The sequence below is a fragment of the Gracilinanus agilis genome, chromosome 3, assembly GCF_016433145.1.
Source record: "Gracilinanus agilis isolate LMUSP501 chromosome 3, AgileGrace, whole genome shotgun sequence".
Classification (NCBI taxonomy): Eukaryota; Metazoa; Chordata; class Mammalia; order Didelphimorphia; family Didelphidae; genus Gracilinanus; species Gracilinanus agilis.
Window position 1 is genome coordinate 524,103,371 of NC_058132.1, and position 12,496 is coordinate 524,115,866.

General features: G+C 33.8%; 1 protein-coding gene across 1 annotated transcript in view; it reads right to left on the bottom strand.

Moving 5' to 3' along the window:
- The window catches only part of PCCA (propionyl-CoA carboxylase subunit alpha), a 618,789-nt gene that overhangs the window by 263,247 nt on the left and 343,046 nt on the right, over positions 1 to 12,496 (bottom strand). The window contains exon 17 of the mRNA XM_044669343.1: positions 5,032 to 5,134. Coding sequence (XP_044525278.1) covers positions 5,032 to 5,134 — 103 coding nt within the window. The remainder of the gene's footprint in view (positions 1 to 5,031; positions 5,135 to 12,496) is intronic.

The window sequence follows — 12,496 nt, forward strand, 5'->3', positions numbered from 1 at the left end:
TGGTAGCAATAATAATTAGAAGACAACAGGTATTTGTTTGATTCCCCTATTCAGAAGATTAGGGCTAGAAGGTCTGTAACAGAAACTTAAATGTTATTACTCTTCAGAGGCAATAATTAAAGGTTCCTCTAACCTTTAGCAACAAACCTTAGAATGTGAGAGAACCCCTTATTGTAAATAAGAGGTTTTACAAAAACATTTTACAACTTCTATAAATTATTCATTGCAGTACTCTTTGCTATTGCCTTCCTCTCTATACATTCATTTCTAAATCCATTATGATCTGAATTTAATCCCCAGCAAAACCAGTATTCTTTTTTCAAAGATCCCTGCTAATCTCTTTATCACTAAATTATTATCTCTATTCTACATAAAATATACCTCGATAACCTCTCCTTATATTATCTCTTCCCTTGACTCTGATATTATATTTTCTACCTTTTGTTATAATAAAAAGAGCCACTCTTTCTCTGGCTCCTTTTGTCCCATCCCCCTTGCACAAATCCCATCCTTACACTTTTCAAACACTCCATTCTTGATTCTCTTTCTTTTTTTCACAATCCTTTAAGATAAATGCTTCCTAAAATTCAATTTTCAACATTCTTTTAACTTTATATTCCCTCCTTTGGAAATCTATTCCACTACCACTGGCTAACTCTCATTTTTATTCGCAAAAGGTATGGATACATATATCTCTCTCAAATATTTTCTCTCACTTAGAAGGTCCAATAGAAATCAGGAATTCCTAGCAATAAACAAACAAATTTTCTATGTAAATAGAAATACATGTAGAGCCTCTTCATTGTGGAGTATAAATTAGGTCAAGTTCAACAAAGACCAAGACAATGAAGCTCAAATGACAAAGATTTGAAGTATGATTTAAGGAATGGACTTGTCTTCTTTCCAAGAATTAAATTAACTAAGTAAAGAGAGTATCTGCAAGAGTAGGCTGGCTACTTAGTGACAAATTCTTTAGTCATAGTAACAAAAGAAATAAAAACATTAAAGATCCTAAAGGCTGAAACAGTTCCAAACACTATGCTTCCACCTTAGTATTGGCAAAAAATGAGGAAAAGCAGAAGATGCTGCTGAGAATGAAATAGTTTTCAGAATATATTCAAACATTAACTGAAATATTGGTATTCAAGTGTGAGTTTTGTGACCAGTAATCAACAGGTGGACAGATAGGAGGATTGTGATTTGTATTTACCTTCACTTTGTCTCTAAAAATGAAATCAAAAGATAAAAACCTATAGCTAAATAAATAAATAAAGCTATAGCTAAATAGAAGAATAGCTCATAAGCTGTCCATTTGGAGAATGAAACAAAGTTAGTGGACCAATTTTATTTTAATGCCCTAAGGTAATAAGAAACAATTTCATTTGATATTTCCATCTCTTATAGTAATAGACATGGTAAGTACTTGCAAAAAGGTCACCATAAAAATAATTGTGGTTCATGTAATCAGTATCTATTGTTAACAGTGAGAAGCTAAAGGAATTCTATTTAGAACCTGATAGAAAACCCCAATTATATACTTTCACACTTGATTCCTTTGATTCTAAGACAGATATAGTAGAGAAGAGTAAACAATATATTGGGAAGTACTGTACAGAAGCAAGAGTAGAGAAAGACCAAAAATTCTTCACAACCTGGGCCCAACCATTTCACTCATCACATATACTTTCTCTCTAGTGCTTCTTGATATTCTCCTCACACAAAATCCTACTACTACCTCTCTAAGCATTTTTAGTGGCAGTCTTCCAGACCTAAAAGGCACTCTATCCTTTCCCCTTTGCCTCCTGAAGTTACTAGTTAACTTTAAAATTGTAGCTTCACTTTCTACATGATGCAATTTGTGGAGGGAGGAGAGAGAGAGAGACAGAGAGAGAGAGAGAGAGAGAGAGAGAGAGAGGAACAGAGAGAGAGAGAGAGAGAGAGAGAGAGAGAGAGAGAGAGAGAGAGAAGAGAGAGAGAGATTATCCTCGACAGAATGTTAGTTGTTTAGAAACAGGGATTGTTCTTCTGCTTTTCCATCACCAATCCTAAGCACACAGGAACTTCATAAAGAATTCTTTGGAGGGGTGCTCAAACACACTGATTTGGGCTCCCTTGACTTCTATCGTCCTTGGTTCACACATCTGCTCTCAGGCTTGTCCTGCCCAGTACTGGGCTAAATACTCCCACTCAAGGAAGTTCTATGGGGCAAATCCTAAATAACACATGTAGCAGACATTGGAAGGAGCTCAAGAGGCAATAGGTATGTTCCAGATCTGAATGTCCAGAGGCTACAGGTGGCAGAGAAAGGAGTCTTCTCAGGCTTCACAATGATGGAATAAATCTTAACTCGAACACTAAATAACACAACCCCTCAATCTGCTCCTCACGGAGTGTCTTCTTTGTCTACCAAGGTAGAGACTACATTTATTATTCTCTCTGACTAAAAAATATTAACTTCTATCTTATTAAGCTATGCTAAAAGGATGAACTAAAGTATCTTATAGTAATTGTATAATCTTGAGAGAAATTGAAGTAGTTTCTCTCTCTTCAGAAATCTGCCTTTCCTCTAACCCAAACTGTCACCTCACAACTGCTCTTCAGCTCCCCCTGTGGTTCAGTGGGGAAAAGTTCTCAGTACATTCACTCTTTCTCAGTTCAGTATATATTTCAAATCGCAAATCAAACTCTCTCAAAATAAAAAAACAAATCTTCTTTTTCTGTCAGAGGAAAGATCCAGCTACCTGCTCTCAAGATGAAGTCCAAGGGACAGGTCCAGAAACTCCCAACTGTCGCTGTTTTTATCCTACATCTCTTAAAGTGACCTCTGCAATTTCTATGGTCTTCTCCCTTAAAGGGTCAGAGTAAAAACAAACTCTCTGATCTGAAAGCTGTTCTTAATGAAACTAAATAAATCCTAATCATATCTCATAATTTTAATAGAATTTTCTATTCTTTTGTCTTTTAACATATCTGTTTTGAGAAAACTTCTCACATTCCCTAGTACTTTATAAGGGTTTCTCCTGTATCTCTAAAATGATTATATCTATAGTGAGAATTAAGTTTGTTGTCTTAATTGGCTCCATTTTGTAATGAATATTTTAATGCTTGTTCTTCATAGCTTGTTTTGCAATATTTAGCATATGTTACATGACATAGAGAACAACATGTCTATTCATAAACAATTGATAAGCATATCGAACTTCCAGGCAGTCCAGACAAAGAACACAAAATCTTGAAAAACAACCTCATCAACGGCCTACATCATGAGGTATTAATAAAATGAGTTACACACCACCAATCAGAACATAGTTTTAACTAGCTAACATAACATCATTAAGTAAGCAATTACTGGCCTATAGGCATTAGTGAGCATACATAATTACAAATCAGTTTTGTATTATGTTAAAACGTCCTTTTGGAATAGTTTTCAAATATTACAAATTATGAATAGTGCATTTACCAAATATTTTCTATAAAATAAATATTCTGAGTATAAGACCACATTTGTGATTAAAAAAAAAAACAATCAAAAGACCTACCACTTTCTAATTCCTGTTATCTAGCTCAAATATTATGCTTTCATTAATTAATGTTGTCTTTACATTTCTTAAATGAAAAACCAATTAAAATTAAACTAAAATATATTTGATGAATTAAAAAATGTCATTTGATTGTTTCATTATTTATAGACTACAAAGATTTATGCTGATATATGAATAATTCTTTTTAAGAAAAAAATCAGACCACATTACACATGATAAACAATGAATAATATTTTGTAAAATTAAATTTATGTCTGAACTGACATGAAGTGATCTGTTAATGCCATTCAAAAACAAAATTACATTAAAAATGGAGAAAAATGATTTTGAAATGTTGACATGTACAATTGACGCAACTCCAGTTTGATTTATTTAAATAAGAGGTCTATATGAAATAACAAAAAATGGGTGGTGCTTGACAATGGCCCTAATTACAATAATTTCCTAAAGAAAGTTAACTGAAATAAAATAAACACCATAATATGACAGAGACTATAGCAAACTCAGTGAATAAACTATGAAATCTCTTTACTAAACAGAGAAATATATTAGCTACGGGCAAAATAAAACAATTAGAAGCAGTTAAGAGAAAAACAGGCTTGAATTAAGCAAAATCATTACAACACTATATGTGGATGAAACTATAAGACAAACAATAATGGAAATGGAAAATATTTTCAAAGAATTTTATTTAAAACAAACAACAAAAAAAAAAGCTTTTTAGAATCAAATATAATAGAGTCATTACATTGGAACTCTAATACCACAAGACAGAATGTGTTCAAGAGGAAGCAAAAGTGACACTAAAGAAAACATAAATAGGAAGAGAACCAAGACCTAATAAAAACAACACAAATTTGAGTATCTTGAGAATCTGATTCTAAAGAGATAAGTTAAAAGAGATCAAGAAATCAAGATAATCAAAGTATAAAAAAATCCCAAGTGGTAAAAAATTCCATTATTTATCATCTGGTTGTCAATCTTCTTTTAAGAAATCTCTTTTAATGCAGCTAGGCTGATTACCAAATAGCAGATAAAGTGCCTACTTTATCTAAATGTTAGAAATTTTCCTAACTAGAGGCTTTGGATTATTTTGAATGTTATCTTATAATTTATTTCATATAAATTCCACAAGTAGTAGCGGACAGGTCTATGTGGTATGAGGGGCCATTATATTATCCCAAAGGGTTGTTTTTTTAAACACCAACTCCAAAAACTAGAGGTTTGATTAAATTCTCAAGAGAAAAGGGGAATAGGAAAGAGGAGGAGTAATAAGCATCTGTAGACTAAGTGAACATTCACATCTATCCTCAGAACCATGTTTCAGTCTTATGTGAAATCACCAAAGGTAATGTTCTCCCCACAGATCTTTTAAGAATTCAAGTGTTAATATCATGGCAGGAAAAGACTTTGGAATAAGAACTTTGGCTACATGGTAGAAATTATCATCAATTTATTCAGTGTATTTCAGTTTCTTAAAATAACTTACCTTGAGTTTTCCTCAAATCGTTGTGCTCTTAACTGGAAAGACACATACAAAGAAGATGCTATAGCCATTAACTGTTGTTTTTCTGTTTTAGTTAATTTATGACCTAGAAGTAAAAAGAGGGAGAATAATTTAAATATTCATGTAAACATGTAATTCTGGCATATAAAATTATTAATCAAATAAGCATTTGCTATGCTAACCATTATGCTACATAATTTAAGGAGCTCAATAAGATATGTTTCTTGTCCATAAATTTTTATAATTTAAGGGAAAGATAACATATGAAACAATTATTCTAAAAATCACATTAAAATATTATTAATTGTTATGACAAAGTGAAAAATGTATAAAGTGCCTGATATATTCCTGAGAGTGATTGTTTCATCCTGTTCTCTTCCTTCATAATGTGCAAACCTCCTCACATCCTAAACTCTTCACAACCATCCTCCTTACTTTCTATTATATCAAGGAGATTGAGACTATATCACAGGAACACACTAATCTAATGTTCTTTAAGCTAAAACTTTACTGATTTGCTATTTCTCACTTGTTCTAGTTAATGCTCCTCTTTCCCAACATTAACCACTCTCTAATCATGCTTTCTATCCTATACCCTGCCAAATACAACAGCGTCATTTTCCCCATCAGGGCCTAGAGAGCTATCCATACTTACTTCTCTTGCATTTTTCTTTACAAGTATTAACACATTTGATACTGACAATCACCCTGAGAGGTAGGTGCTATTATTCTTACCATTTTATAGATGAAGAAATTGATGCAGATAGAAACTAAGTAACTTGCCCAGTGTGTTACACTATTAAGTGTTTCTGGCTGGATTTGAACTCATGTTTTCCTAACTTCAGGTCTAGTGTGTCTAATCATTTTGCCTTTTACTCTCTACCATACTCTCTTGAAAATTTTCTCCCTCTTATTTTCTGGAGACACTATCCTATTTTACATCTCCCCTTAACTATTCAATTGCTAAAAAATACAATTACAGCCTCTATTTCCTTTCCACCAATTCCTTTCTCAATTCTTTGCAATCTGGCTTCGGTCTCCAAAAAAATAAGGAAAATTTTTTCAAAGAACATGAATCAAATCATCCAATATAATGACCCTTTCCCAGGTTATATCCCCAGTGTTTTTTTGGGTGTCATCTTGTTATCTCCTCCTACTTCTTGATACTCTCTCTTCCTTTGGTTTAAAGACACCTTATTCTTTCTTATCTCTTCTTCTTTCCTAATGTCTAAGTTTAGGCATTCTCCAAAGGTTTTGTTTTGTTCTCAAGTTTTCTCTCTACACTACTGTTTGGTGATCATATCAACTCTGGGTGGGGGGGGGGACAATATATATGCAAGTGATTAACAGATATAAATATATCTCATATATATACATATACAAACATATTCTGGAATCTCAAATTAGATATCCAATTGGTATCTTAAACCCAAAGTGTCTAAAACAGAACTCATCATCTTTACCTTGCAAAGATGCTATTTCAAACTTATATTGTTACTGTCAAGGTGCTTGACAACCTCTATAACCAAACTATTTACATTAGATTTTTTTGTGGGGTTATGTCAAAATTGTTATGTATACAACAAAACTTCAATCTTTGAATAATATCATGAATTACAAATGCAATCTTTTTAGTCACTTAACAGCAACTGAAGAAAGTTTTCATGAAGTTAAAAACTAACCAGAACTAGATATAGATATATGTATATCACAGAAGAAAATAATTAGATTTAGCAGTAACCAGTAACAAGTTAAGATTTAAAAAATTTTAGATAACATTCTAAGTGTTGTTTCTTATAAGACTGTGGTATTTATATTTCTGAAATTATTAAAGCTTAAAAACTTCACTGAGATTTCTGGGACACACTACATATTTCTCCTTCTGTTTAAACACAGCCAACACCCAAATACAGATGTTTGGAAACTCTTTCCTGAAAAATTGCAAAAGCCTTTTTTTAATAAAAATTTTATTGAGAACTTTTGGGATTATTTTTTAACATCACTGTAATTTTTCCCAGCTTCTACTCTTCTTCCTCCTAGAGAGCCATCCCATATAATAGAATTTTCTTAAAGACAAAAATGAAGATAAGTAAAAAAGGAGAAAAACATCAATATATCTGAATAATACATCAAAAAAAGGCTGCAAAAAACATATGCAGTGTATAACACGTGTGGACCTGTAGAAATAGAGAGATAAGGGATAAGGGAAAATGCAAAATTGTCTCTAAAAGGGAAGAGAGGAAAATTTAGCCAGGAACCCTGGAAAACATTCTAGAAGGAGAAGGCACTGCAGAGGAGAGGGAGTTAACTGTCACTTCTCTGTCTTTCCTGTGCCTGAGCTGGAAGGGAGAACAGTGGCTCCATCAGCTCCTGTGACCTGACCAGTTTCTGGAGAAACATGGAGGTTCTTGGGCTTTAGAAGATACTTAGGAGGTGATCTGGTTTTCCCTGCAGTGCTGTGTCAATTTGGCTGAGGTAATCCAAAGATTTAAGATCTGGGACTATGGGGTTTTTTCCTAAGAAGCCAACCCCAGGCTTGGGGAAGGACTCAGTCCACCTGTGAGTCCATTCTCAATAGCCTGTTTAGAGACAATTGAGGTTAGTTGATTAACAATATGGGATACTTAGTCTAGATAGTTAGTCAGATAGTTTTGGGGTTAGATAAGAACAAGGAGCTAGTAAGAAGGGTTTTGGAAGACCAGAAGAGCTCTCTCATAAGAGAGGCATAGAAGTTGGGTGGAAATAGAACTCTGTAGAGTCAGGGACATTTTGGATCTTAACTATCAGTTCCCTAACCTTAATAAGCAAAATAAACTGTGAAAGGGAATTCTTGGTTCTCTTTGAGTTCACACTTGTGAAAAGGGAATCCTTTGTTCTCTTTGCCTAAGATGAAGTTAAAACTTTGACAAAAACTTAAGTACCCATACTTAGTACCTCACTTGATTATGAGGACAAGATTAGCTCTCTTTTGTCTACCTTTCAATTGAATCAACATAAGCTTGAAGTAGGTGGAGGAGCTCACAAAACACTTAGTGAATTCACACCTTACTTGATATTAGGTAAGAACAAGCCAGAAACTTAAAGAATTCACACACTCAGAAAGGTGTGGTTCCAAAAGTGAGAACTCAGACAATTTGGAAACTGTGATTGGCCCCTGTGAAAAGGGGCAAGGACAGGAAACCACCATAAAAGCAATGAAAATCCCTGAGGTCTCAGTCTGATGAAGGTGACTCTAGTGAAGAGTGTCTCCTGGAGATAGTCTCTGAGGGAACTTTGTGGGAAGCCAAGAAGAGAATAGATAAAAATGAATCTGAGACTCCTCTTTTGACCCCTTTTGTGGTTCTTGTGATTTCTTGTTGAAGTGCATTGTGACTTTATTGAAAAGCTTTATGTTCCTATCAAACCTGAATTTAAAGGGTTAACACTTTTAACACAGCAAGGAATGCTGCTGCCTGTTATAGCCAAGGCCAAGATACTCCCCAACTTGGCTTTCTGATAAGAACCTAGTCAAAATTCAGCCTTGGCCTTGGTCTATTCTGAAGCCAATGTTTTGTGTTGTAACTTCTGCTCATCTGCAAAGTTTCGGGGTGGGGGCGGGGGGGCTGATCTTTTGTGTGAAATGAGTCTTGAAACATATATAATAAACTCCATGCTCCTGGAGCCAGAGCTGGAAGCATGAAGTAAAAGACATTTCCCTTGTCCTGTCCTTATTTCCTTATCAACTAAACTGTCATCAGATTATCAGAGATGATAAAGAGATCTCCACAGAACTTCACTGGTGACTGCGGCTTAGACTGCAGCTTGGATCCAGGCATCAACCTTGGATTCTGTATCCTGGATTACCTAGTTGGGTGAGTGAAAAGGGCTGACTACTTTCCTGGTTTCCTAAGAGTCTAGCTTCCTTCTTGGAGGAGACTGTAGTTACTCACTACCTGCCTTCCTGGCTGAGGACTAGTATAGGTATTTTCTCTAACCTCTCACATTTCTCCCAATGTATTGTTTCCTACTCTATTTTTGTAAATAAACTTCTGACTTGAAATATAATAACTCTGGCCAACCATGTTATTTCACATAATTTAAGTCCAACAACTAAATCAAAATCTTACAAAACTTAACTCTTGTGTTTTAAAATAATTTCAAGGTGTTTTGTGCTTTACTGGCACTGGGAAGGTCCTTAGGTGGGGTTTTTTTTACCACCAATCCATCTGGGTCCTTCTCTATATACTTATGTACTATTGGAAGACCATTTCGTTTTCAGACCCCCTAACTCTACAAAAGAGTAGAAGTATTTTTTTATCTGCTTGCTTTAGTCAGGAAATAGGTGGCAAGAATGAGAAAACAAAAAACATGAATGTCATCATAAAAAGCTATTATAATGACAGGGGTACTTAAGATGTCAGCCTAGAAGACAATGAACAAAATATCAATAAAGAAATTCTTAAAAGACACACAATCTTGGGAATAAATTCAACTAGAATTCCTCAGATATGAAACAAGAGCTAAAAAGAACTTTTAAAAATTTTATACATAAAATGAAAGAATTTGAAGAAAAAATGGAAAACTTTATTTTTATGGGAGAAAGAATTGAAAAAAGAATTAATAGCCTGGCACAATAGGTATGACTTTGCCCAAGCAACAAACTCCTTGAAGAGTAGAATGAATCAAAGAAAGCCAGATTCTACAATACTGAAGAAATTATCAAAATGAAGTTAAAAGGCTGAAAAGGTAAAAGAAAATATGATACCTCATAGCAAAAACAACTGCTCTGAAGCAGAGTGAGAAGACATTAAGAATCATTGGATAACTATATGACTAAAAAAAAGAATCAAAACATCATATTTCAAAAAAATCTTGAAAGAATACTTCCCTGATCTCAAAGAACCAAAACACAAAGTAGAAATAGAAAGAGTTCATCATTCACCTCCTAAAAGAAACCTCAAAATGAAAACTTCCAAGGACAAAGTCAAAATCTACAGTTTCCAGCTCAAAGTAAAAAAATACTGCAAGTAGCTACAAAGTAAGAATTCAAGTACTATGGATCCATAGTCAGATTAAAAGACAATTTAGTGAGTATCACTAAAAGGGAAATAAAACTTGGAATGATTGGAATGATATTCCAATAAGTAAAGGATATAGGCTTATTGATAAGAATAATTTACCCAGAAAAACCAAGAATAATCCCAGAGGTTTAAAAAAAAAACTTTAATGAAATGACAGAAATAGAAGTAGTCCTGAAAAAAAAAAGAAACTTACAAAAAATTTTGAAGTTTAGACACTAGAGTTAAGAAAAATTAATCATTTAGAATGGTATATGTCTTAGATAACAAACACTCATCAGAGATTTTTCATTAAATTATTTTTTCCTGTTAGATTTCTTTGTTTCATATCCTAGAACAGTAACATATTTGTGCAAAAGCTTTTCAATGTCAGATCATCTAAGACAGTGGTTCCCAAACTTTTTTGGCCTACTGCCCCTTTTCCAGAAAAAATATTACTTAGCCCCCCAGGAAATTAATTTTTTTTATTTTAATAGCAATTAATAGGAAAGTTAAGTGCACCTGTGGCCATCACCGCCCCCCTGGATTGCTGCAGCACCCACTAGGGGGTGGTAGTGCCCACTTTGGGAATCACTGATCTTAAGATATAAATTTAATCTTTTGTAATTTCCTCTATCCTAATTAGGCTAACAATAAAACTACCAGAACTGTAAGAGTTTTAATCTGTTGCACATCTAAATTTTTATAACATATCTAATAAAAAGTCAAATATTCATTTTGACTATATTATGGAATATAGTTGAGGGTAACTAATAGGCCTAAAATACATCCATGAATTAGGGGGCTGTATACCCCAAGCATGTGAAGATGTCCTATAATGGAATGGGCAGATGAGAAGAATTTGTTCCAACAGCCATGAAGGTGGCTAAAGCAGGCAATATGGAGAGCTTAGAACTTGGTCAGACGCTGAAGATGCGAAGGTCATATCCCTTGTCCAAGTTCTCTGCTTCATCCAGTATTTATATATTTAACTTTGTCTTACAATAATTAGATGCCTGGTATCTTTTATCTGGAAGCCATATTCCTTCTAAGTTATTAATATCTACTCTGTTGCTTAAATGTTTATGTGCAAGGTCTTTAACTGAGCTTTCTTCTTGCTAGGATTGTTGGTAATATGAGTCCTTTTATTTGGTTTGAGAGTCTCCTATAATTCATTTTCTTGCTTCTTCCCATTTGATACTGATTTCCATAAGGCCATACCTCAAACTTATGTCACCCTCCCAATAGACTACCTCTCTGTTCTCCCTTCCTCAGTCTCTCCTGACTCAAATGTATCCTCTGCTCATTTCCAAAAGGGAATTTCCTGCCTTTTGATCCAGCTGTACCACTGCTGGGTTTATACCCCAAAGAGATAAAAAGGGAAAAGAAGTACAAAAATATTTATAGCCATGCTCTTTATGGTGGCAAGAAATTGGAAAATGAGAGAATGTCCTTTGATTGGGGAATGGCTGAACAAAGTGTGGTATCCGTTAGTAATACTATTGTGCTGGAAGGAATAATAAACTGGAGGAATTCCGTGTGAACTGGAACAACCTCTAGGAATTGATGCAGAGTGAAAGGAGCAGAACCAGGAAAAAATTGTACACAGAGACAGATATACTGTGGCACAATCAAATGTAATGGACTTCTCTACTAGCAGCAATGCAATGATCCAGGACAATTCTGAGGGACTTGTGAGAAAGAATGCTAACCACATCCAGAGAAAGAACTATGGGAGCAGAAACAGAAGAAAAACAACTGCTTGATCACATGGTTCAATGGGGATACGATAGAGGATGTAGACTCTAAATGATCACTCTATTACAAATATAAATAATATGGAAATAGTTCTTGATCAATGAGGCATATAAAACCCAGTGGAATTGCTCGTTGGCTAAAGGACAGAGGTGGGAGTAGGGGAGGGAAAGAACATGAATCATATAATCATAGAAAAATATTCAAAATTAACTAAACTTAATTTTTTTTTTAAAAAGGGAATTTCCTAAATCACAGAGTTCTGGACATGTCATTGTCTTGCCTTGGCTGAGGAAGGGGAAAATGTGGAGAGGACTTAAACATTCTGGACCTCAATTTCTCATATGTAAATTAGGGACTGTAAAACTTGAATTATTTTATAAGATCATGAGGAAAATTATTCTGAAATACTTAAAATAATAAGAAAGTGAATGATTATCAATATTTTAGTTAAGTAGTACTGAACTTATTCATATGTTCATTATAATAATATTATCATATTATATAATATATTATCATCATAATATAAACTTAAATGAATAAATAAATAATAACAAATGAAAAATAAAAATCATTATAACATAAAAAGTAGGATCCATGATACTATTGATTCAATATACAGAATAAAATAAAAATAAGAAAAGCATCTAATTTTG